Source organism: Ursus arctos, unplaced genomic scaffold (genome assembly GCF_023065955.2).
Source record: "Ursus arctos isolate Adak ecotype North America unplaced genomic scaffold, UrsArc2.0 scaffold_9, whole genome shotgun sequence".
NCBI classification, from domain to species: domain Eukaryota; kingdom Metazoa; phylum Chordata; class Mammalia; order Carnivora; family Ursidae; genus Ursus; species Ursus arctos.
In genome coordinates, this window is record NW_026623111.1 from 1,438,316 (window position 1) to 1,462,113 (window position 23,798).

The following is a 23,798-nucleotide window of genomic DNA, read 5'->3' on the forward strand; positions in this document are numbered from 1 at the left end:
CTTCCACTATGAGCCTGCTTCTTCCTCTCCCACTCCCCCTGCTTGTGTTCCCTCTCTCGTTGGCTGTCTCTATCTCTGTTGAATAAATAAATAAAATCTTTAAAAAAAAAAAAAAAAAGAGGTGACTGGGTAAAGCCATGTTACTGCCTCTGATGGGACCCTGGCCTCTGTCCCACCCACCTATCTCCCTGTGAGGTGTCCACACCACAAATCTGACCATGCCCTCCCCTGCTCGGAACTCTTCCATGACTCCCCAGTGCCCTCAGGACAAAGCCTGAATTTGGTGCCTGGGGTGATCCAGCCGTGCTCCACCCTTGCCAGGAGTACCCCTGTTGCTCAGACTCTCCGGGCTGTTCTGTGCTTCCATGGCCATGGCACCCCATTCTCTGTGGATACCCCGCTCACCCCCAAGGCCCAGCCGGCTTCACCAGCTCACGTGCCCCTGCCCCGACCTGCAGGCCCCCAAGGGCAGGGAAGATCTGGGGTGTCTGGGTGCCCATCTTTGCCCAGCCAGGTGCAGGCTCCAGCCCTAACGTGCCCTGAGCACAGCAGCAGAAGCCAGAGCCTTGCTTGTGCTTTTGTCTTGGGGGTGATGTCCACTTTGAGTGACTGCTCCGTTCTGGAATCTGCCCCTCCGCAGTCTCTGAGAGCATTGCTGACTCCTGCCAAGAGACCCCAGGCTGTGCTCTGAAAATGTATGTGAGGATGGGGGTGGGGGTGAGGCTGCTGTCTGGGAAGGCCACCTGGAGGAGGTGGCTTTGGGTGGGCCTCTGAGGAGATAAGCGCCTCCAGGACCTGGGTCACGGGTTGGGGGGGTGGGGGGGCGGTCCACGAGGCAGGCACTTTGAGTCCTGTTCACCTTCCCCCCAGCTCCCATTGCAGAGTCGAGGGAACCGGAAGAGCGGGGAGTGTCAGCCCCCAGCCCCGGCTGCGGTGGTTTGAGATGTCCAGCTCCAATCAGGACCCCTCCTACCTGCTCTCAGACCGATCTGGGATGGGGTCTGCCCTGTGTGTAGTGCTTGCTGAGCTGGGACTCCCTCCGCCCCTGCAGGCAGAGCTCCATGGCCCCCCTTGTCCTGGCAGCCAGACCTGCTGGGAGAGCAGGGTGCAGGGTGGGCGACCCCTGGTGGCCATCAGGGGCTGTAGCGGGGACCCTGGATGGAGCCCGTCCTCAGCCCCAGGGGAGGAAGGGGAGCACCCCTCCGACCCCACTCCTGCCAGCGGCTTCCTGGGGAGATATTGTCCCATCACCTTCATCAGCAGCCAGGATACTAAACAGTCCCCTTCTTCGAGCTCCCGCCCCACCCCGGGCCACAAGGCTGGTGCCGCAGCCATCTGCCTGCTCTTCCGGGGGAGATGCACCAGGCCTGAGGACAGGCTGGCTGTATCTGTGCATGCTTGTGGGGATGAGGAGCCACAAGTGGGGGCGGGCAGCAGCGGCACCTCCAGAGGCCAGGGTGTGTGGCGGTGGGGGTGGGGAGACCCTGGACGGGAGCATGCGGCAGGAGGAGGCGGGACTGGGGGGGGTGTCCCCCTTCTCCCCACCCCCAGGCCACCTCCCTGAGGCTGACTGCGACGCTGTCCCTGCTCCAGAGACTCCTGAGGCCCCTTGGGTGCAGAGAGCTCTGGGTGCTCCCAGCCCAGACCCTCCATCCTCGGACTTGTTAACCTGCAGGCTGCATCCTGGTCCTGAGCAGCCCCTGCCTGTTGCCAGCAGCTGGGGGTGGCAGTGTTGGGGAGCACACAAGGCCTGCTGCCTAGGGCCTGTGCGTTGCCTAAGAGAGGGGTGAGGTAGACAAGACAGGCCCAGGTGCGCCCAGCTGCTGGCAGCCCCCCAGCCTTGCTCCTAATGCCAGACAGAGGTGTGCCGCAGGCACTCTGAGGCTGGTGGAGCCCCTGTCTCCGGAGCGGCCTTCAGAAGTGGCTCTCCAGGCACAGCCAGCCGGGGCTGTCTCAAGGCCCTCTGCTTCCGCCGCTGCCGCCTGCTAACTTCCGTGAGCCTCAGTTCCTCCACCTGACACAGGGATCTGCCCCACAGGGGATTGTCAAGAGGAGTAGAGAGCTCGGAAAACAGCAGCGGGAGGGCCATAGTGTTGGTGACAAAGGGAAACAGGAGGCTCAGGAAGCCTAGCCTGCTCGAGGCCCAAGGCCAGCTTGCAAGGGCTGATTCCAAATCTGGAGCTTTCGGCTCTCTCCCTGTCCCTAACCCCAAGGTTTCCCAGTCCTGAGCCCCTACTGTAGTGAGCAGCAGGCCATTCCTTCTAGAACCTTCCAGAGTGGGAAACTCTGTATTGGACTCATCCCCTCCTCACCAGGTCTTGGCTTTGCCCTTGGGGTGTGGATAGCCCTGTGGAAGGGTAGAGTGACCACAGGTCCCTGGTTTAGCCTGGAAAGTCTCATGACTCAGGACTGTCTTCATTCCTGAGCAAACTCTATAGCTACTCACCCTCGCTGGGGGCTCCCGTGGCCGGAGGCGTTCCTGCAGAGCAGTCTGGGGTGGGGTGCACAAAGGTAGGCTGAGTCTGGTGTGGAGGGCCTCCTGGCTCCCAGCCACAGCCAGAGGTCCCTTGTGTCCCTGGGGCCTAGGCCTCTCCCTCTGGAGGATGGCCCTGTCTGTGCTGAGGCAAGCCGACCCTCTTTCCTGGGTCTCCACTCCTCCCAGCCTGACCTGGCAGATGAGGAGGGCTTATCACATCTTAAGTCTGGAAGGTGACAACGGTGGGGCTTGTTAAGGAAAGGAAGAGGGACCCCCACAGCATCTCCCCATAGAGGTTCTCTTGGCATTGCCATGTAAGGGGCTGACTTCCTGGTCAGTGCAGCATGGGCTACACACCCCCCCCAACCATGACCTTCCAGAAGGCACTGCTGTCCAGTCAGAGACACCAGCTGCAGCCACCCACAGGGGTGGGAGGGGCTCTGTCCAGGTGGGCAGCCTGACACCCCTTCTCTTCTGCTCCTGAAGGACTCAGGACTACTCCTAGGGAACCCCCAAATTCTAAACACTCTTTCACCTGTCAGAAAGAAAGTGGGTCTGGTGGCCACTGGGGTTTCTTCTCCCAGCCATCCCCCCATTCTCTGGGGTCCCAGTGTTTACCTCCAAGAGACTGGACACCCAATTCCCAAGGGATCAGTCTCCAAGAACAGAGGAAGGCGCCATTGCCATGACAACCCCAGGGTACAGCCCACCCGTCTGCATTTTCCCCAGGGTACTCCAGAAGGCACCCCCAGGTGGGTGGGTGGCCCAGCCCTAAACCAGGGTGGGGAGGGATCCAAGGTGGGGGTGTCCAAGAGCACAGCCCCCAACACACAGACCAGGGGTCTGAGCTGAGAACACATGAGACAGGGGCTGGAAAGGTAGTCAGGGCATGGGATGGGGCTTTTGGGGGTGGGACAGGCTGGCCACCCTTCTCCTAAGGACTGGTGGGAGCCCTTCAACTGTCCCAAGAGTGCAGACACCCCGAGCTTCTTAGGGGAGAACGCATATTAGCAAGAACACCACAGTTTCCCAGACAGAAAAAGAAGTCCACGTTCACATCAGAAACGAGGGTCTGCAATCCTTAAAGAGATTTATGGAAATGGCTTCGAATTACAGCATTTAGAAAATAAAAATAATTTCAATACATAATATCCCCTCCGCTGTATACTCCCCCCCCCCAAAAGCCGTTTCTGTGCATGTGTACCCACTGTTCAGCAGTAGTTGGGTTTCCTATAAAAGAAGCAGTAGTGTGCCGTCTCTCTAAAAATAAAGCTGCAATCGTCACTGGAACGTGAAGCCTGAGAGTGAAGCCTGAGGTGTCTGTGCTGGGGCCCGCTGGCTGCCTCAGCCTGACAAGGTGGGCCAGGGTCCCCGGGGGGATGGAGGGAAGGGGGTGGTGGCAGCAGGTGGGCGGTGGTCCTCGGCCCCCGGGAGCCCTGGCCTGAGAACCTGGGGACCTGGGTCTCAGCGCGGTGCAGGCGGCTGTTTGCCCCCCATCCCACCAGCAGGTGGGCACCCATGGGCAGGGGCACACCTGCGGGCCCAGAGGAGCTGGGTGTGCATCTGGGTCTCCCCCTCCGAGAATAACCAAGATGCCTGTTGTTTGGCCAGAAGGGGAGCAGGGACGGGCCGCATAGGGGAGTGAGGAGGCAGCTGTGGGCTCGGGGCAGGGAGAGAATGGGCAGGGCATGGGGAAGCCCTACGGGGACACTGAGGCCTGCCTGACCTCTCTCCTGGAGGTGTTCCTCCTCTGCCCAGGATCTGACCCCAGGTGGACCCCACTTCCCTGGTCAAGAGCGGGCTCTGAGTAGGTCTTCTATGGCTGAGCCTCGAGAGAGCAGCTCAGCGGGCCAGGGGCCGGGGCGGGCGGGAGGAGCACCCACCCCTGCCCAGGCAGTCACCTGGCCACCTGGGACACCCCCACTGCCCGGAGCCGACCTCCTGCTGGCCCCTGCTGCTGGTCCGCGGGGCGGGGGGGCACAAGTGGGGGGGCCAGGGTGGGTGGGACGGAGGCGCTGGCCGTCCTGCAAGTCTGGGCGGCCTGCAGCCCCCTCCTGCGACAGCAGCAGCTTGATGAGGCGCGTGGAGACCCTCCCGCAGCCAGCGGCCCCTCCTCTCTGGGAGTCCGCGGGAGCCGTGGCAGGCTTGGGGGTGCTGGGGCTCGCGTCAGATGCCCGCCTTGTCGCTGTAGAAGGGCGTGACGTGGAACACGTAGCAGTGCGTGCACACCCGGACGGGCTTCACCTGCCCGTAGCGCGGCAGCGGCGCCGAGTGCGAGGAGCAGCGGGAGCAGAAGATCTGAAATTGGAGGGGTGGGCCGTGGGGGCAGCGAGCCAGGGTCCCCAACAGCCCCGGACCCTGTGCCTCGCCCCTCCAGACCTCGGCCCTGCGGAGGCCCTTCCCACCCCCGTCTCTCTGAGCCCGGGCAGGGCGGCAGTGGCAGGACTCTGCCGGTCCCCTGTGTGCCACCGGGACCTTCAGAAAAACCTGGTGCAGGTCACGGTCCCAGGAGGCCAGGCTCACGGAGGGGGTTCCAGTCCCACTCAGACCCTCTTTCCCTGCACATCCCCAGCTCTGAAGTGGCCCGGGGCAACACCATTGGGACCTGGGGGGCTGGGGGCCTCAAGTCCACACCCTGGGCCAGGTCAGAGCAGGGCCCAGGGCTCAGGGACCTCTGCACGAAGACCCCAAAGGCCTTGTCAGGGGCATCTGTCCTGGCTTCCAGATCCTGTGCACAGTCCCCCGGGGAGGCTTACAGCCTCGGCCCCCGGGGCCGCGGGGACGACCTCTGGCCACCCTGGCTGCTCACCTTCCCGCAGCTGCGGCAGTGGTGCTTCCGGCGGATGACGGTGAACGGTGCTTTGCACGCGGTGCAGAAGCCGCACACCTCATCTGGGACCCACTCCGGCGGATCTGTGACAGCGGGAACGGGGTCAGCCAGGGGGAGCCGTGGGGGTGGGGGGAGCAGGTGGGCTGGGGAGCATGGGCACCTCTGGCTGGGCGGGCCCCAGTAGCCCCTGCCCTCCTCTCCAGCCCTCCCCCAGACCCCGGTACTGACTCTGGTTTCAGGAGACTGCCGACATCACCGGACAGAGGCTCTGCAGCTCTTGCCAGCACCCGTCCGCCAGCCCCCCACCTGCAGCCTGCCCCTTGTGGCTGGCCAAGCCCCCTGGATTTAGGATGTGAGCAGGGAGTGGCCACCTGTATGACCCTCTCCTGAGCCTCTCTCTGTCAGCACCCAGCCTAGCAGGCCCTTGGGCAGACGTGGTGGTCGAGAAATGAAGAAATTGACCCCCAACTCAGCTCTAGGCGTGCTCCGTGAGGGCCTCAAGCGCCCCCAGCCTTGCCCGCCCCTGGATCCAGAGCAGTTCTCAGGCTCCTGGGGTCCTGGAGGCCCAGGTAGCCCCAGCCAGCCCCTCCCTCACACATATGCAGCCAGGCTGGGGCCAGGGGTCACTTCCTCCTTCTACGCCGCATGTGGGGCATGTCCCAGCTTATTTCTCAAGGCCCTGGCTTATGGAAACCTCTGGAGGTTTGCTCTGGAATTCAGGAAGCACATCAGCATGGGGAGAAGTGGGCTCCCACACGCAGCAAGACAGGCACTTTCCTCCATTTGGTGCCCCAAATGGTTCACCAAGCTGACTCTGGCCTGCCAGACCCCGAGGCCAGAGCAACGGCCCAGGGGAAGAGAACACCCCGGATCCCTCCCTCAGATCACAGAGTGCGCTCAGAGGTAGTCTCTGCAGCCTCACACGGCCCCCCAGGCTTGATGTTCGAGTGGGCACTGGCCTGCGTCCCCAGGCCCCATCCTCAGGGCCTCCAAACAGAACTCAGAAGGTGGCTGTCCCAGAAGGGCCGGCAGTCTCCTGGCCTCCCTCCCACCCTCGAGGATCTGCCCCTCCTCCTGCCTGCCTGCACAGACCCCAAACTGCCTCCCACCCAGCTCTCCCGCTTTCCGCTCCGGGCCCAGTCAGCTCACCCCCACCCCACAGGGAGGTCATTTCTCATGCTCACCACCCCGTGTGGAATCCTAGGCTGGCCCCAGGGAAATCCTGGATGGCAACGTTAGCCCCTAAGGACCGCGCTGGGCAGGCAGATAAGGCCAGATGCACCCTGGGGGGACTGTGAGGGTCCCAAGGAATTCCTGGACCTGCCAGGAGGAGCCACTTCCAGGAAGGAGCTGGGTCGGCAGCCCCTCAGGGAGGATGTGGTCCTCGCCTGTGCAGAGGGCAACGCCAGAACTCACAGCTCATCACACTCACTTCTCCTGAGCAGAGGGGTTCCCAGTTCCTATAACAGGTGCTTTGTACCATCACACATGGTTTTCTAGAAAAGTAGAGATGAGGAGCTTGTGCTGCTCCTGACGCCCCATCCCTGCAAGCTGTCACCCCCAGGGGACGGGAAGCACCAGGAAGGCCCTGAGCCGGGGACCAGCAGGGTCAGCCCAGTCGGCCAGGCACACCAGGAGTGCTGTGACCTCTGTCCTATCATGGGGTCAACTTCAGCCTCCTTCTTGGTCACATTCCCGTTTGACACCTGGTCAGCCTATCCATCACCATCCATCGCGGGCCCTCTCCCAGGCCTCTAGCCCCTTTGAAAGTCTTGGGCAGCCCCCTCCCCACAGATGTGCTGCAGAGCCCCCGACCTGCTCTGGATGCTCCCTCCGTGATCACTGAGGCACTGGGCCCCCAGCAGGCCTGACCTCCAGCCTAAAAGGGGAGCAGGGTCCTGGGGCTCCCACATGACCAGACAGTGCAGCCTCCTGTGAAGAAATCACTGGAAGCTGCCACGTGAGGCTCTTCCTGTGGGGCAGGTGGATGCAGGTGGGGTCAGGTGTGTGCCTGTGCCCTGGGTCCAGCCACCTCCGGCTGCAGCCAAAGGCCTTGGCTAAGGGGGGGTCCGTGTGCCCATGGTGGGGGCTGAGGAGGGTGCCAAAGGCAGCACAGGCAGCTACAGGCCCAGAGGGCCTCTGAGGAGGGACCCCCAGTTGGAGAAGAAGTGCCTTCATGGATTCTGCATCCAGGGCAGAGAGGCGGGCAGTCCAGACGGGCTCCTCGCTCCGTACCCAGCATGCAGCACCTCGGGCCCTGGCCCAGACTCCACACGCACCTTCCAAGTCCCCATCTCGGGTCTTGGCTGCCAGTTCAGAGGATGACAGGGTCTCCTGGCACAGGGCACAGTCCTCCAAGGCCGCGCTCCGCAGGCTTTGGGTGACTAGAAGAGAGAGGCAGGGAGAGAGGAAGGGGTGGGGTTGAGCACAAAGCACCTGTCCCCGCTAGGCCCACCTGCATGTGGCCAGCAGGGGGTTAGCTCCCCCAAAGCCAGCCACAGTCCCCCAGCGCAGGGGTGAGTCAGCACCGCCCCAGCAGGCCGGGCTCAGTGCCCCGAGGTCTGCAGCTGCTCCCCACTGTGGGCCCCCAGCCCCAAAGCCCCTGCACTGTCTCTGTATGGAAGGTGCCCCTGGGCTGTGACTGCTGAGGCAGTAGGGGGACCAGGCCTGGACGTGCACCAAGGAGCCCACCATCATTGCTTGCTGGTCCGTGTCACCTACCTTTTCTGAATCGTGATATTCTGAAGGCAGCCCCGCCCAGAATTCCCGGGCCTCCCAGGCGCTAGGGATACCAGGAGGCAGAGCTCAGGCGACACACAGGACTCTGCTCCTCCTCCCACCCTAGCCAGGATGTGCCCTGCTGGGCGGGGGCAGGCTCTATGGCCGGGGGGCTGCCCTGTGTGCCCAGACACCCAGTGAGGACGGGCAGCGCGCCCAGAACAGGTATCTCAGCCCAGCACAAGGGGACGGTGAGCAGGGGTCAGGCCCTCTCCTCAGCCCATGCAGGTGGAAGCATGCAAGTGTGTGTGTGTGTGTGTGTGTGTGTGTGAGGGTGTGACTGTGCGTGTGTGAGTGGGAAAGAGTGTGTGAGGGTGGGTGAGTGTGCGTGTGTGAATGTACGCGCATGTGAGAGTGTGAGGGTGCGTGAGACTGTGCATGTGTGTGCGAGACTTGTGTGTGAGCGTGTGAGCGTGAGGGTGAGTGTGTATGTATGTGAGAGTGAGTACACATGTGTGTGAGAGTGCACGTGCATGTGAGTGTGTGAGTACGTGTGTGAGTGTGTGCGTGTCTGTGTGTGTGTGTGTGTCTGTGCCTGCGATGTGTGGGCATCTGTAAACACGTGAGGCAGGTCACAGGTGGCCACAGGCCATAAACGGCCACATCCCCCCCGGAGAGGTGGGGCCATGGCCCCCTCCTTGACTCTGGGCTGGCCCCAACTGCTCTGGCGACAATGGTGGTGACTGTGTGGCATCAGGGTGTCACTGCCCCCCAGCCCGCTGGTCCGGAGAGGTTGGGTGACCTTGCTGGAGCACATGCAGGGGGGAGCAGGAGGAGCTGCAGGCACAGACGTGTGCCTGTGGGGCTGGGAGCCACTGGCAAAGCTGCCGAGGCACCTGCGGGGCCTGTGACCTGTGCCCCTTGGTCCCTAGCGGAGAGCCTGGCAGTGCCGGTGGGTTCCGTGTGGAGGCGGTGGGTCACGGAAAGGCCGGACGGAGGGGCGTGTGCTCAGGGTGGGGGTGCGGCTCCGTGGGTGGGGGGCGGGGCAGACACAAAGTGGGCAGCACTCACCCTTCTTTAACTTCTCCTTGTCGTCGGTTTCAGGCTTGGTGGCCATGACCTCAAAAAGGGTCTTGAGAATACTCCTCAAGTCGCTGGCATAGTTTGTCTGCAGCTGGTCAGCCACCCCTGCGAGAGGAGGACAAAGGGAGGGCAGGTCAGGCCAACCAGCCGCAGGGGCTCCAGGCTGCTAGCTGGGTGACCTCGGCCAGATCTTGCGGCCCAGGACTGACGCATCCTCGGGCTGGTCAGGGCAAGAGGGGGCCGCCCAGCCCCTGGGCCACAGTTTGGCAGAAGTTAAGGCTCAGGAGTCAAGGGAAGGCTGGTGGCAAGGGTGATGACACGGACAGACCCCTCCCTGGCAGGAAAGCACTCCCCCCACCCGCCCTGCAGAGGTCTCTTCCCTCTGAAAATGAGGGCCATTTCTCAGTGGAAAGCAGTGCTGGGTTGGTTCTTTGGGGGCAACCAGCTGCCCGCACAGCAAAGTGAGGGAGAAGCTCCGGGCGTCCCACCGGATGGGAAGCCCAGTGACCCGTGCCAGTGACAGTGCTGTAGTCAGCGCTTCTAGAAGATTCTCTGTGCACCTGCTAGGCATGACATCCCTTCAACCCATACACAAACCTGTGCAAACTGGAGCTCAGAGTCGCCTGAGGTCCTCCTGGTCGCACCTGGCCTGGCTCGGCAGTGCCTGTGGGGGCCCTTGGCAGCACGGAACGACCTCCCTGCCCCCCCACCCCATGACCCTGATTCGATAGGACCGCCAGGCAGGCGGGGCGGGCCGCAGGGCAAATTCCATGGGAGCCCATCCCTCAAAGGTGAGGGTGGGAAGCGCGTGCAGGAGGCTGGGGAGGGGGCTGCAGTGTGCACTTTTATACTGTGAACCACACAGATATGTTTGTTATTTTAAACTCAGAACTAAGGAAAAGCTCCTGTGCCTCTGAATTCCCTGGGGGTGGGGCGGGACAAAACAGGCATCTCCCTGTCCTCCCCTCCCCCCACGGTGTAGCCATCCCTAGAGAAGGAAACAAAACTAGGCAGGGTACACTAAGATATGAACCACAAACTGAGCAGAGCCTCCCCGTGTGGGTGGCCGAGGCCCCCATGGGAGCCGTGGGTTCCCTAATCACAGTGGGGGACCCGCTGAGGAATTAAGCCTCCCCCCCACCCCCGGGCTGGGGATGAAGACATGACACGGTGGGGAAGTCCCCAGACAGGATCGGGAGGGGGTGCTCCCGTAGCCTGGCACCCCCAGCACCCCACCCTCCGCCCAGTGTCGCCGCCCCGGGCCCAGCTGAGCACCTGAAATGCAGACAAAGAGGCGGTGGATGAGGTCGTGGCTGCCGTGGAACCTGGACCGGATCTTCTCTCTTGTCGCCGAGGGGGCGGCCTCCAGCCCGACCTGGTGTGAGGAGCAGGAACCAGCCATGGAGCCGCTGCACGAGGAAGGAAATACGGGGAGCGTGGGGCGGGAGCACGGGCAGGGGGCTTCGGGAGCCTGGAAGCCCGAGAGTGAGAACAAAACTCTCTGCCTCGGAGGCGCCCGCTGCCCGGACTCACAACCAAGCGTCAGGATGTTACCAAGGCCACACGCGGCACCTAATGAGGCCGCTGCGCAGCCGGGCTTCTAACTCAGCCCCCGCCCTGTCACCACCATGAGCTCTCAACTCCTGCCCTCTCCTGCTGCGGACTCACAGGCCCGGGCTGCCCCTTCTCACTTTGCAGGATTAACCTGATCTACGGACTTCCTCCGACGCGAGAGTCAACTCACCTACTTACTCCCTACGCAGCGGGGTGAATGGTGGCCCCCAAAAGATGTGCCCACGTCTGGACCCCTGGAACCTGCAAATATGACTTATTTGCATAAAGGGTCTTTGCAGCTGGAGAGGAGAAAGTCATCTTGGATTACCAGGTGTCCTTAACCCAATGACATGTGTCCTTCTGAGAGGAGGTGCAGTGGGACAGGGTGCAGAGGTGGGGGGCGCCACAGCCCCTGGGAGCTGGACGAGGCAGGAAGAACCCTGCACTGGAGCCGCTGGAGGGGGGGTGGCCCTGCCAGATTTCGGACTCCTGGCCTCCCTACGGTAAGAGGGTAACTTCCTGTCATTTTAAGTCCCCACGTGTGGGACTCTGTTAAGAAGATGGGGGTCCTGCCCCTTCTCTCCCCTGCAGCTTCAAGGGCTCACTGGGGGGCGCATCCAATTCCCACATCACTCCCCCCCTTTCTTCTCCCTCTACCCCTCTGTCCTACAATCGAGGGAAATTTCTCTACTTTCCCTTACAGCCTTTCCCTGACGTTTTAATTTATGCTCTCCCTGTCGTCTCACGGATACAAGCGTTTTATCTGTCTAGAAATATTCACTATAACTTTTAAAAAGTTGCCAACAGCTGACTGCACTATGTCCTTTTCCTTCTGGGGAGGAGTTGGTCTGCTCTCCACGCCAGAGGCCTGCCTCAGTGCACATGGCGTCCTCACGTCCTCAGCTGTCTGTCTTCACAGGGAGGTACGGCTGGGGGCCGAGTGCGCTGGGCCACAACTTCAGAAAGAGAACTCGGCACCATCTGAGTGAAAGAGGAGCTACCCACACAACACACATGTGGAGCTCTGCCCTTGTGGCCCGCAGATGTGGCCGGATCTTCACGGTGACCCTGGTGGCTCAGTGGTTACATAGTGGCAGAGTCGACAGAGGTAGAGGGGTGCCGGTCACAGCTCCTCACGTGCAGAACTGCAGGGGTCTTAGGCGGGGGTACAACCCCCGATGGAAGACCACTGAGAAGCGCAAAGGTGTGATACCTCCCCCCCCCCCCCAGTGCAGAGGGAGGCTGGGCTGAACGGGGCCCCAGGGCTCCACGGGCCCCCTTCCTTCAGCCAAGGGGGTGCATGAGCGTGCACTTTGCCGGCACGCGCGAACACGATGAACATTCGCTATGAGCACTTCATGTTTTGCTGGAGTGTGGAGCAGGGAAGGCCGGCGGCCGTGGGGCTGGCTGTGCCTGCACTCTGCTGGGACCCATATCTCAGCCATGGCGCTCTCCTCCTGAGCCGCACGGTCTCCGTGGACGGGGCCCCTGACTTTGCCCTGAGGATGGGGGCGCCTGGCTGCCCCCCAGCTCCTGTCCCTGCCTTGGGAGCTGAGTAAGGGAAGGGGGTGGGGACCTCACTGCTGGCAATGTCCACTGCCACTCAAGATCCCCGGGGTCAGTGACGGCTTTACCCGGATTTGGAAGCAGGCACCCAAACGAAGTCCGAGCACAAATGTGCACTGTTTTCAAGAGCCAAAGGTGGGCACAATCCAAGCGTCCACCCAGAGATGAGCAGGCGAACAACTGCCGTCCATCCACACGGGGACTGCTGAGCCGCAGAAGGAAGCTGGCGTGCTCCACAACACGGAGGAAGCAGGGAGACACGAGGCTGCGACACAGCGACTCTCAAAAGGTCACACAGTGTGTGACTCCGTTTATCTGAAACGTCTAGAAGAGGCAGATCTATAGAGACGGAGGCGGAGGGCTGCCAGGGGCTGGCGGCGGGCAGACGGGAGCCAGTGCTCACGGATAGGGAGGGTTTCTTCACGGGGTGACAGAAATGTGTGCATAGCTGCAAACACACTAAAAACCACTCAAGTGCACACTTAAGAAAATAAAGGCATGTTTTTCTTGTAATCGTCTAGCAAACTCATATTCAGGAAACAGCTCATAAGCTAAATTTCTATCAACAGTGGGTTGGCTCAACAAATTGGGTCCCATCCATATGCTTTCCACTTCATAGGGTAGTTAGATGCTAGAAGTGTTAGCATATTAAACGAAAAGGTAGTATTTTAAAAATTAGAGATCTCATATGTACATAGTGAAACATGGGGAAAGATCATCAAAACATTAATATCACATTTATTTGAATACCGGGACTACAGATAAATTAGTCTTTTCCCAAGTGTCTTCAGTGAGCAAGGGTTACTTTTGTCATCAGAATAAACGTTATTTTGAGGAGAAAGGAGGCACCTGCCGGCAGCAGATGGCATCACAGCCCTGCCTGTGGCGGGGAGTCTGCCTCCGAGCGGAGGTAGGTGTGTCTGGGGTGGGGGGGGCGCGCCTGGAGTTCAGCCCTGCAGCCCCAGCCCCGCAGCTCAATGCCCAGGGGGCTGGGGTGTCTTCCTGGAGACTGTGGAGCACGGCCAGCACACCGAAAGTCTCTGATGCCACAGACAGCTGAGGCCATGGAGCCTGGGACTCCGGCAGAGCAGGGACCGGGGGTTGGCGGAGAGAGAGACACAAAACTCCACAAAGACACAGATTCTAGGCAGGAAGTCGGCTTCAAAGGGCCGAGGAGAACAAAAGAAGAGACCACAGGAGCTAGAAGCCGGGATCTCACCTGGGACCTGAGCCCAGGTCTTGTCTGGGTCTGGCCGGTCTGTAGGGGCCACAGGGATGGCCACTGTTTGGGCACTGCCCAGGGCCACCCCTTTGGAAGGGTGCTGATTGTCCACGGGCAGTCGCTGGACAGACTGCTGGCCGACGGCAGGCACTGGACCCTCTGTGGACACCACACAGGCTGAAGGCAGAGGGGCACTCACATCTACAGGAAGACACCTGCTTCCCCACACGCCAGCATCCGCCAGGGACTGCCCCTGCCCCTGGGCCACCCAGCCAGCAGGCTGACAGCTTGGGGACTGTGTTCAGAGGCCAGGCCCCAGGGCTCCTGCAGAGCCCTGCCCAGCTCGGCATGCCCACGGCGCAGCCTCTGGCGGACTCACAGCGCCAGGACTCACCCCAGGCCTCAGAGCAAGCCAGCACCCAGGACTCACCAGGCATAAACTCCCCTGGACATGCCAGGGGCCACCCCAAGGAGCTGCAGCTCCTACCGACATTACCGAAGGCCCAGGACACAGAGTCTTTTCAAACAGAAGTCAGAACGCGTCTCTCCTCTGTTGCAACCTTCCACCCCTGCTTTCCAGGTAGTCCAACCAAAGCAAAAATCCTTACCGGAGGTTATGGGGCCTGGCATAGTCTGGACCCCTCTCTGTCAACCTCCCCTCCCATACCCTCCACTTCCTAATGCTTCTGAGACTTCCTCCTTGCTGTCTCAGAGAAGCCAAACATGCTATTGGCCACAGGGCCTTTGCACAGAGGTCACTGGGCCCAGAATGCTCGTTTTCTGGATACCCCCAGAAGCCTCTATTTGGTATGCTTTATTAGAAGGCCTTTCCTTGACCACACGCAGGAAACATCCCCCCCCCCCCAACAGCTCTCTTCCTGCTCCTACCCTGCATTGTGCAACTTGGGTCACTCAGCACCCTGACTTAGCCCGTGTGTGCTGACTCTGTCTTATCCTGGGAGGATGTGAGGCTGGCCCGGCAGCAACTTCTCTTCTGTTTGTTGCTGTATGCCCAGCATCGACGGCAGCTCCCCCACCCCTCACTAACCTCCCAATCTGTATCTGTTGAACAAAGACTATTGAATTCATTAGATGCGGGGGAGGAGAAGTGGGCCCTCTGTGTGAACAGACGCTTTCCCTATGTCTGGAACGCTAGATGGGGTTCAGGAAAAGGAGCTACCAGCAGAGCATCCTCACACCTCACAGCTTCAGAGCGCGTCTCTGCTTCGTCCCCCGTGAAGGCACATCTGATGCAACGGTTCCATTGGGAGGAGTTGGAAAGTCCCCAAAACATGTGTCCACCTCAAAACCCGTACCCGTGACTGGACTGTCCAGGCAGGCTCTAACTCCAACGATAAGGCTCCTTCTAAGAGGAGCAGAAGAGACACACAGAAAGGAGGCTGTGCGTGGACGGAAGAGAGGCCAGGGGACACAGCCATACTCCCGCAAGCACCAGGAGCCCCAGGAGCCAGGAGGAAGGCCTCTTCCCTGGGGCCTCCAGAGGGAGCGTGGCCCTTGATTTTGGACTTCTGGCCTCCAGAACTGTGACGAGGGCCGTTCCTGTTGTTTGAAGCCCCGTGTGTGGTAGTTTGCTCTTGCTGCCCCAGGGAAGCCCCGCGATCCAAGCCCAGGTCTGTCTCACCTGCTGGGCCCAGAAACTGCTCCTTACAGACAGATTGGACAGTCGAATCGCCACCGCTGGGTCCAGTGAGAAGAGGCTGATCACGCGTGGAGGGCGTCAGTGCACACACGTGAGTGGCGGGCAGAGGCGGGGCCGTCCTAGCACCGAGGACACAGCCAGTTCCCACCCACGGAGCCCGCTGGCGCCTGCCAGGCATTCAAAGAGGCGGTCACATAAAACGTGTGATTATGGCTCGAATCATTCAAGGGAGTCTAAGCTCATAATCAATGTTTAAACCTCTAGGGAAATCGCTTTGCCAGGAGGTGTTTGTTTGCTGTGTTCATCCCAGATTGTGCAGTGGACGCGGGAGCACCGAGGGGGGGAAGAGCACGTGTGGGAGGGGCCTGCCCCGGCACCTGCTGCCTCTGGCGGTGAGGCGGGGCTGGAGGCGGGAGGTGAGTGGGGAAGGCAGAGGGGCGTGGGGCTGCCTGGCGCCTTGAGGTGGGGAGTAACGCTTCTGTCTCGAGTGCTGGGGCCCGGGGCAGAGTCCTGCTCCCCCTCAGCATCCTGGGGCTGCCCGCAGCCCCATCGTCAGGGAGCCGGGGGTCCCCAGCTGTGCTAGGGCGGTGGAGCCAAGACATAACTTCCGCACCCATTAAATCTCTCCTGGGTGGGCTTGAGTGCAGGTGCGTGCGTGCACGGAGGTGAGAATGCATGTGCACGCATGAGTGCACACTCAGAATGGGGCACAGCGCCCACCCCCAGGACAACAGCTACGCAGGACACAGAGGAGCTAGAGGCCAAATGCTCCTCCAAAGTTACCGAGAGCAGGGACAGAGGGACAGAGGGACAGGACCGAGGTCCACTGTGACGAGCAACCACCTCACACACCTCGCACATCCTTCCTGCCCCAAGCAGCCTTCTAGTGTCTCCTCCTCTGAGGTCCCACACTGCAGCCCGGCCCTGCCGTGACCCACCGGCTGCCAGGCCTGACTCCGCTTGCCCTTCAGACAAACCCACCTACCTCTAGAATGTGTCATGCTTAGGCCTCGTCTTTTTCAAAAGATGTCACTCATTTGCCTATTACCTGTGCATTCCTTTAAAAATGAATCTTGTCATGTTTTAATCTTCTGTGAACAGATTTAAAACTGAGATCCCAGGTGCACACATGCTGAAGAGAGACCATCGTGCAGGAGACGCCGCAGTTCCCCGGGCTGGACCAACCCGCTTCCCCGTCCTGGTTTCAGGGTGTTCACGCCTGGGCAAAGCTCACACTCCCAACCAGCCCTCCCCGCCGCTCTGGGGGGCTTCCCGAGTGCCCACCAGTTCTGGGGAGGAGTGAGGCTGCCCACCACCACCGGGAAGGAGCCTGGTCCCCACTGGCTGAGCTGAGGGCCAGGACTCAGGCACTGGCCCTCGGGGGCAGGGGGAGGCCGTCACAGCCGTGGGGGGTGTACGTGGCTGGGGACAAGTGTGACACCAGAGTGCATGCCCTTGGGCTCCCGTGACCACACAAAGAGCAGCGGTCTCTGCGTGCCACACGTGTTCCCACTCCCCTCCCTCATGGGATACGCGGTGCTGAGGAAGGCTCCTGGCTCTACCCTCGTCCAGCCTTGTGAACAAATCACTCTCTGTCCCTGGGCCTCAGTGTTCACTTCTCTAAGTGGGAACAGGAGGATCGCGCTCGGAAGGGGGCTATGCCGGGCCTCTCATAAAGCTCCATAAGCCGCAGGACTTCTCACGAGATGGGCACCAAGCAGGGCCCAGCCCAGGAGTGGCCGAGGGTCTGCCCCACACTGTTCAGTGGGCATGTCACCCCCCAAAGGAGCCCCACTGTGACACAGCGGACCCCAGACCGCCTGTGGCCGCGTGCGAGACCCCCACATGCCCACGCACTCAGGGACTGGGTTTCCTGGAAATATCCTCTGGTCATCACGATGGATAATGCCCATCCAGAAGGACACAGGAGCTGAAATGCCCCACAACACTCGTGTGGGGCCTTGGCGAACGCCCTTGTCACCAAAGGACGCGCTGCGGAGGAGCATTCCAGGGACCCGTGGCTTCCCCAAACAGGGAGGACAGACCGCAGACCCCCTGCCCGGTGCCTGCGGTTCTCGCTGAGTCATCCCAGCCCCATGACTGACAGATGGGGTGGCCTTGGCCAGCGGGGCACACCTGGGTCCCTCAGAGTCATTCTCCAGACACAGGCCACCCAGGCCAGTCCCCCTGGAGTCCAGAGGAAGGGAGAGCCCAGCAGCACGCAAGTCCATCTTGCCTGGACTGACCCCAAGCCTGTTGGACCCAAGGAGGGTCTGTGAAACTGGGCGCGCGTCCTCCTCCCAGGCTGGGGAGCACCTGATGCCAGGGTGCCTCCCATGTTGCCATGGTGATGCTCCACTTACCCCACAGCCGCCCTGGCAGGTCCTGTGTATCCGCAGGCCCTGGCACCCCCGCCCTGTCCGGCTCTGTCCACTTGTGAGACTATAGCTTGGTCCCCGACAGCCCCGAGGAGACATCTCCCAAAGCTGGGGCTGCGGCGTGGGGGGGGGGTACTGCAGAGCCTGGCAGGGCCCCAGAGCAGCTGCTGACACCTCAGCGGGCCTCTCCCCTCCCTCTGGGCTTATAGCCTTCACCTGGGTGTTACCTGGCCCCACAGCACCTCCCCCCTCCACGGGAAGGGGTAGGGGCCATAGTCTGGCTTCTCTGGGTCGCAGCACAGCCCAGCTCTGGAGAAGGTCCATGGCTGGGTTATGGGAGCCCGATCTTTACATCATTCCCTCTTAAAACAGGTGCAATATGCGTATACTCTAGAAAAGCCTGAAACACAGATTAACAAAAAATACATGTCTACGTGTACTTTATAAATATGTCAGGAAACAAACTGAGGGCTGCTAGAGGGGAGGCGGTGGGGGCTGTGGTGGCTGGGTGACAGGCACTGGGAAGGGTATGTGTTATCGTGAGCACTGCATGTTGTGTAAGACTGATGAATCACTGACCTGCACCCCTGAAACAAGTAACACATTATATGTTAATAATAAAAATAAATAAATAAAATGTGTATACCTACATTTCAAAAAAAACCCCACAAAAAAACAGAAACAAAATTAAATAAATAGGAGTGGTCGTCGCATGAGCAGAGGGACCAGTGTTCCCTTCTGCTGTCACATCTTGCACACCTTTCCTGACCTTTCATTGCTTTTTTTTTAAGATTTTATTTATTTGGGAAAGATAGAGAATACGAGCAGGGGGAGGAGCAGAGGGAGAGGGAGAAGCTGACTCCCCGCTGAGCAGGGAGCCTGATGCAGGATTCAGTCCCAGGACCCTGGGATCATGACCTGAGCTGAAGGCAGACGGTTCACCAACTGAGCCACCCAGGCGCCCCAACTTTTGCTGCTTTTAGAAGCTCTGAGGACAGAAGTGTCCACAGCTGGTGAACACAGCAGCGGGTGAACTTGGCTTCGGACACAGTCTCCCTGTGTGCCACACTCCGTAATTTAAAACTGTTTTCTTGTGTCTGTCTCCATGAAGATGGGAGGAAATGCTGTGCTTGGGGAAGAGGCTGTTCAGACGGGGATTCTCCTGGCCCCAGGGGGTGAAGGAGACAACCCCTTAGGGTGGTACTGGGGCCTCTGGGCAGCAGCCAGGCCTCACCCTGCCCCCTGTATCCTGAGGAGGGGTCAATGCTTACCAAGCACTCTGCACTCTTGCTCAAAGCCCCGGCTTCCACCCTGCACTGTGGAGGCCCCAGACGCCGAAGGAGCGGGGAGCTGGGCAGAATAAGGACAGGTAGGCCCCGGGGCTGCAGGGAGGGAGGACGGGACGGTTGTACCTGGAGGCCCAGTACAGCAGGTCTGGACTCTGCCAGCCCCCTTCCCCTAGAGCTGCCCCTGCAGGGTAGCCCCCTGAAGCCATGAACATCCACACCACACACACTGGCTGGGATGAGGGCACGGGCCCTGCTATGGGGGGACAAGCTGTGGCTGTGCCTGAGAAGCTGGGCTGGATAGCTGCCAGCACCGTGCTGAGGGGCAGTGGCCCAGAAGAGGTCCCCTGCAGGGGCAGGAGCTTGAAGGAGAGAACCCAGGATGTGAGAGGCAGGACGTGAGCCCCAATGTCCCCCTCCAAATCCCAGGATGTCCTGCTGTGCCTAGCTGCCTTCCAACCCTTGGCAGCCCCTTATTTTCACTTGAGCTAGGGCAGGTAGGCTTCCGCCAGCAAAGGACCCTGAGTCACATCCTCTAGCCTAAGGGATGTGGTGTGGGGGCCGGGAGGATGGCCCACATCACAGACGTGAGACTTGAGGCTGAGCTCTGGGGATGGGCCCAGGGGTCCTGCAGTTGGCCCCCAAACCGGAGTCAGACAAATGAGTGGGACTGCACTTGCTGAGGGGCTCCGAGCCTCTGTTTCCAATCTGTGAAGCAGGGATGGCAAGGACACGCAGGCTGGCACTCGACAAGGCCACTGGGCAAAGCACCCCATGAGTTTCATCAAAGGCACGTGGTGACGTGGTGTAGCGGGGATGGGAGGGCATCATGACAGGGAGGGGACGGTGACCCAAGGAGCAAACAAGGACTGGAGGCAGGAGGGTGCGGAGATCATCTAGAAAGCTGACACTGGTTGGGGTGCAAGGAGCCAGCCACGGGGCAGGGACTGCGGCAGGTGGCCTGGGCCCCAGAGACCAGGAGCGTAGGGAGCCCTCGGACTCCGGGCAGAGGACCATCGCCCAGCTATTTGGTATCTGCCTGTCTGAGGGGAAGGCAAGGGGACAGAGCACAGACTGAGGACCACATGAATAAGCTCTTCTGCTCACTGAATAAGAAATGGGTAGTTGAACAAACCTACGTCTAGTAAAGAAATGGAAACTGCAGTTAAAAACCTTCCCATGAAAACTCGAGGCCCAGATGGCTTCACTGGTGAATCCGACTACTATTTAAGGCAAAAATAGTACCCATTCTACACAAACTCTTCTGGAAAATTGAAGAAGTGGGAAAGCTCCCCACCCTAGGATCTCAGCTTTGCTCTGATACCCAACCCTGAAAAACGACATTATGAAAAAAGAAAACTGCTGCCTGACATTCTTCACCACCAGATGCAAAATTCTTGACAAAATTTTAGCAAATCAAAGCCAACAATACATACAAAGGATAATACCTAGTGGCCAAGTAAGGTTCATCCCAGGAATGTAAGACTAACTTTACATCTGAATATCAATCAATGTCATTTATCACATTAACAGACTAAAAAATAAAAACTATATGATCATCCCAAAAGATGCAGGAAAAGCATTTCAGAAAAATCCATCTATTCTTGATAAAAACTCTCAGCAAACGGGATAAAGGAGAACTTCCTGAACCTGATTAAGGGTGCCTATGAAAATCCTACAGCCAACAAGAGATAGTAATGCTTTCCCTCTGAGATCAGAACAAGGCAAAAATAACCTACGTCAACTTTTCTAGTTAACATTGTACTGGAGGTCCTTGCCAGGGCAAAAATGCAAGAAAAAGAAGTAAACAACATCCAATTAAAAAGGAGACATAAATTTGGCTTTTTTCATAGATGACATCATCATCTATAGGAAATCTGATGAATATTCATAAGAACTACTGTAAATAATGAAGTGAGTTTAGTAGAGTTGCAGGAGATAAGACCAATATACAACACTCGATTACATCTCCCCATATTAGCAATGAACAATTGGAAACTGAAATTACAACACAGTATCATTTACAATAGCATCAAAAATATAAAATACTTAGAGATAAATCTGACCTGATAAAAGATGTGCAAGACTGTGACTGTGAAACTTCACTGAGAGAACTGAAAACCTAAGTAAAAGGAGAGATATACTATGTTCATGAATTGGAAAATGATATTATTAAGGGATTAATTCTTCCCAAGTTGATCTATAGATTCAACAAAATTCCAGTCAAAGTCCCAGTAGGTTTTGTTTTTGTTTTGCTTTTGTTTTTCGTACAAACTGACAACCTGGTTCTAAAATCCGTATGAAATATAAAGGACCCAGAATAACCAAAACAACTTTGAAAAAGAAGAAAGTTGTAGACTTACACCACCTGATTTTCAGGCTCGTTATAAAGCTACCATAATCAAGACAGTGTGATATTCGTGTCAACGCAGACAGATAACGAAACAGACTAGTGAGTCTAGAAATAAACCCACATGTATCCGGCTGACTGACTTGACAAAGGTGCAAAGGCAGTTCCATGGGGAAGGGACGGGCTTTCTCAACAAACGGTGCTGAAACAACTGGCTTTCCTTATGCAAAATAAAACTTGATCCATACCTCACACCATATACAAAGTTAGGCCCAAACTGATTACAGACCTCAATGTAAAAACTAAAAGTAAAAACTTCTAGAACAGAAGAAAAACCATTGTGATTTTGGGTGACAAAAATAATTCTTAGATATGACACCAAAACTGCAATCCATGAAAGAAGAAAGTTGATAAATTGTGGACTTCATCAAAATTAAGGACTTCCGTTCTTCAAAACATACTCAGAATGAGAAGACAATCCATACACTGGGAGAAATATTTGCAAATTAGATCTGATAAAGGACCCATGGATGAATGAAGAACTCTCAAAACTCAGTAAGGAAACAACCCAAATGAAAGAAACAGCAAAAGGTTTGAATACAGTAGACGCTTCATCAAAGAAGACAGGCCGATGGCAAAGGAGCATGTGAAAAGATGCTCAGCCTCCCTGGTCCTCAAAGACATGCAGATTGAAACCGTGGTGGATACTACTTCACGCCACCAAAACAGCCCAGGTTAAAAAGCCTGACATCTTGGCCTTTGCTGGACCTATTGCCTGGGGCACATTCCCTCCCTCTCCCATCCTCCATTCAGGTCTTAGGGGATGTCACCACCCCAGGGAGGCCTCCCCTGATTGCTCGACTGCAGGAGCTGCCCCAGAGCCCACCTGTCACTCTCCATCTTATGCATTGATTTTACCTTCTTCCTGGCACTGGCTGAAGGATGGGGTGGGGCAGGTGGGGAGAGGAGGGGGGGGAACCCAGTTGTGCGCTGACAATGGTGAAAGCGGAGGGAGCAGCAGGGTGGGAGGATGTGAGATGTCTGGGGTGTAGGGAGGCAGCCAGCTGGAGGGAGGAGCTGTCTGGAATGAGGGGGCCCTTTTAAGGCCATGCTGGGTGGGGTCACCAGGTGGAGGCCAGGACGGAGCTGTCCTGGGTGCCCACTTACCAACCAGTCACCGCCACCCCTCAGCCAGGCCAGCTCCACACCCGGCTGTGAGTTTGTAAGGAGGACCCTGACACCAGGGAGGCCTGTCAACGAGAAGAGTAGCACCCTCCCAGGACCCCCGCCCGAGTGCCTGCCATGTGCCGGCACTCCTGGGAGCCTGAAGGGTCGTTGCAACCCTGTGGGGTTCTAGCGGCGCGGGCCTTAGTTACTGTGCTTGCCACAGGGTGCATGGTGGGTGCCGGCGAGGGGCTCAGGCAAGAGCCCTGCCCTGCCCTCTGACCTCATGCCCTCACGCTCCGTGTCCGCCGCACAGCCCCGTCACTTAACAGTTGACTTGCTGACAGTCATTACGCCTAATCTGTTTTTCAAGAGTCTAATTAATTCCAAGTCCTTCTCTATTTTTAACCCGCTCAATCATTCTTGTTTTTCCATCCAGGGACGTGACATGGTGGGAGGCCTTGGTGCTCTGTGCACTGCGGTGGGGACACCTGCCCCAGGGTCAAATGGTTGCAGCAGCGAGGCCTGCCCCCAGTGTCCTGACCCTGAATGGCTCTGGCAGAAAGGGCAGTGATGGGCGTGTCCTGATGGGGCAGACACAAGCTCAGGGCCCCACAGCTGCCAGAGAGAGGTTAGGGGTAGGCTCTGCCCTGCCCTGTCACCCCACCCTGAGCTGATCCCCTGCGGAGCCCCTGTAAGAACCAGCAATGGCGCAGGTGGGGCCAGGCCAGGAAACAGCTCCTCCACGTCTGGGGCTACCAAGTGGCCAGCCGGTCCAGGCAGTGCAGTCCTTTCTGCTCCCACGCCTTGACTCACATCCCCTTACCTTTGAAGGTGCCGGCTCAGGACTCCTTCCCCGGGGCACCCCCAACCAGCCCACCGCCTGCACCGGGAGCTGAGGCTGTTGATCATACACTGGAAAGGGACGCACGCCCTTCCAGGTCGTGGAGGCCGGAAGATAGCAGGAGCCGGGCTGACCCCAGGCACAGAGAGGCGGGCCTGACTCTGTCTGCTGGAGGGAAAGCTGACTGGGTGATACGTGCACACAGCACATCAGGAGAGCCAGCCCCACGCCTCTGCGGAAGGTTTCCGCATGACGGAGGCCTCACCACTCCCCACATGCTTCTGGAGGATGCTCGGTCTGTGCAGCCATGTGCTGCCTCCCCTGGGCTGGCCACAGAGGCAGGGCCAAGGTCCACGGGGATCTCAAACGGTTCCCTCCGTCTGGGCAGGAGGGTCGATGGGACTCAGGGGGAGCTGGAGCCGGGCTCGGGACACACGGACGCTGAGCTCATCTCTGCAGCCACAGCGGCCAGGGGCTGGACCCAGGGCATCCCCAGGGCCCCAATGTCCCTGAGCCTGTGTCCCAACCCCGGCAACGGGCAGAGGGACTTGGGGGAACCACAACAGAGCCACTGCACGGAGGAAGGCAAGGCATCTGCTGGAAAAGGAGCCAGTTAAGAATCAAGCTCAGGGCACAGATGACGCTGGAGGCTGGAGTGGTCCAGAGT

General features: G+C 58.9%; 1 protein-coding gene across 1 annotated transcript in view; it reads right to left on the minus strand.

Moving 5' to 3' along the window:
* Nucleotides 1–3,559: 3,559 nt before the first annotated feature.
* The window catches only part of ZFYVE28 (zinc finger FYVE-type containing 28), a 112,198-nt gene continuing 91,959 nt past the window's right edge, over nucleotides 3,560–23,798 (minus strand). The window contains exons 9-13 of the mRNA XM_026485958.4: nucleotides 10,383–10,516; nucleotides 9,096–9,212; nucleotides 7,586–7,690; nucleotides 5,286–5,389; nucleotides 3,560–4,774 (exon numbers count right to left, since the gene is read on the minus strand). Coding sequence (XP_026341743.3) covers nucleotides 4,643–4,774; nucleotides 5,286–5,389; nucleotides 7,586–7,690; nucleotides 9,096–9,212; nucleotides 10,383–10,516 — 592 coding nt within the window. The 3' untranslated portion in view covers nucleotides 3,560–4,642. The remainder of the gene's footprint in view (nucleotides 4,775–5,285; nucleotides 5,390–7,585; nucleotides 7,691–9,095; nucleotides 9,213–10,382; nucleotides 10,517–23,798) is intronic.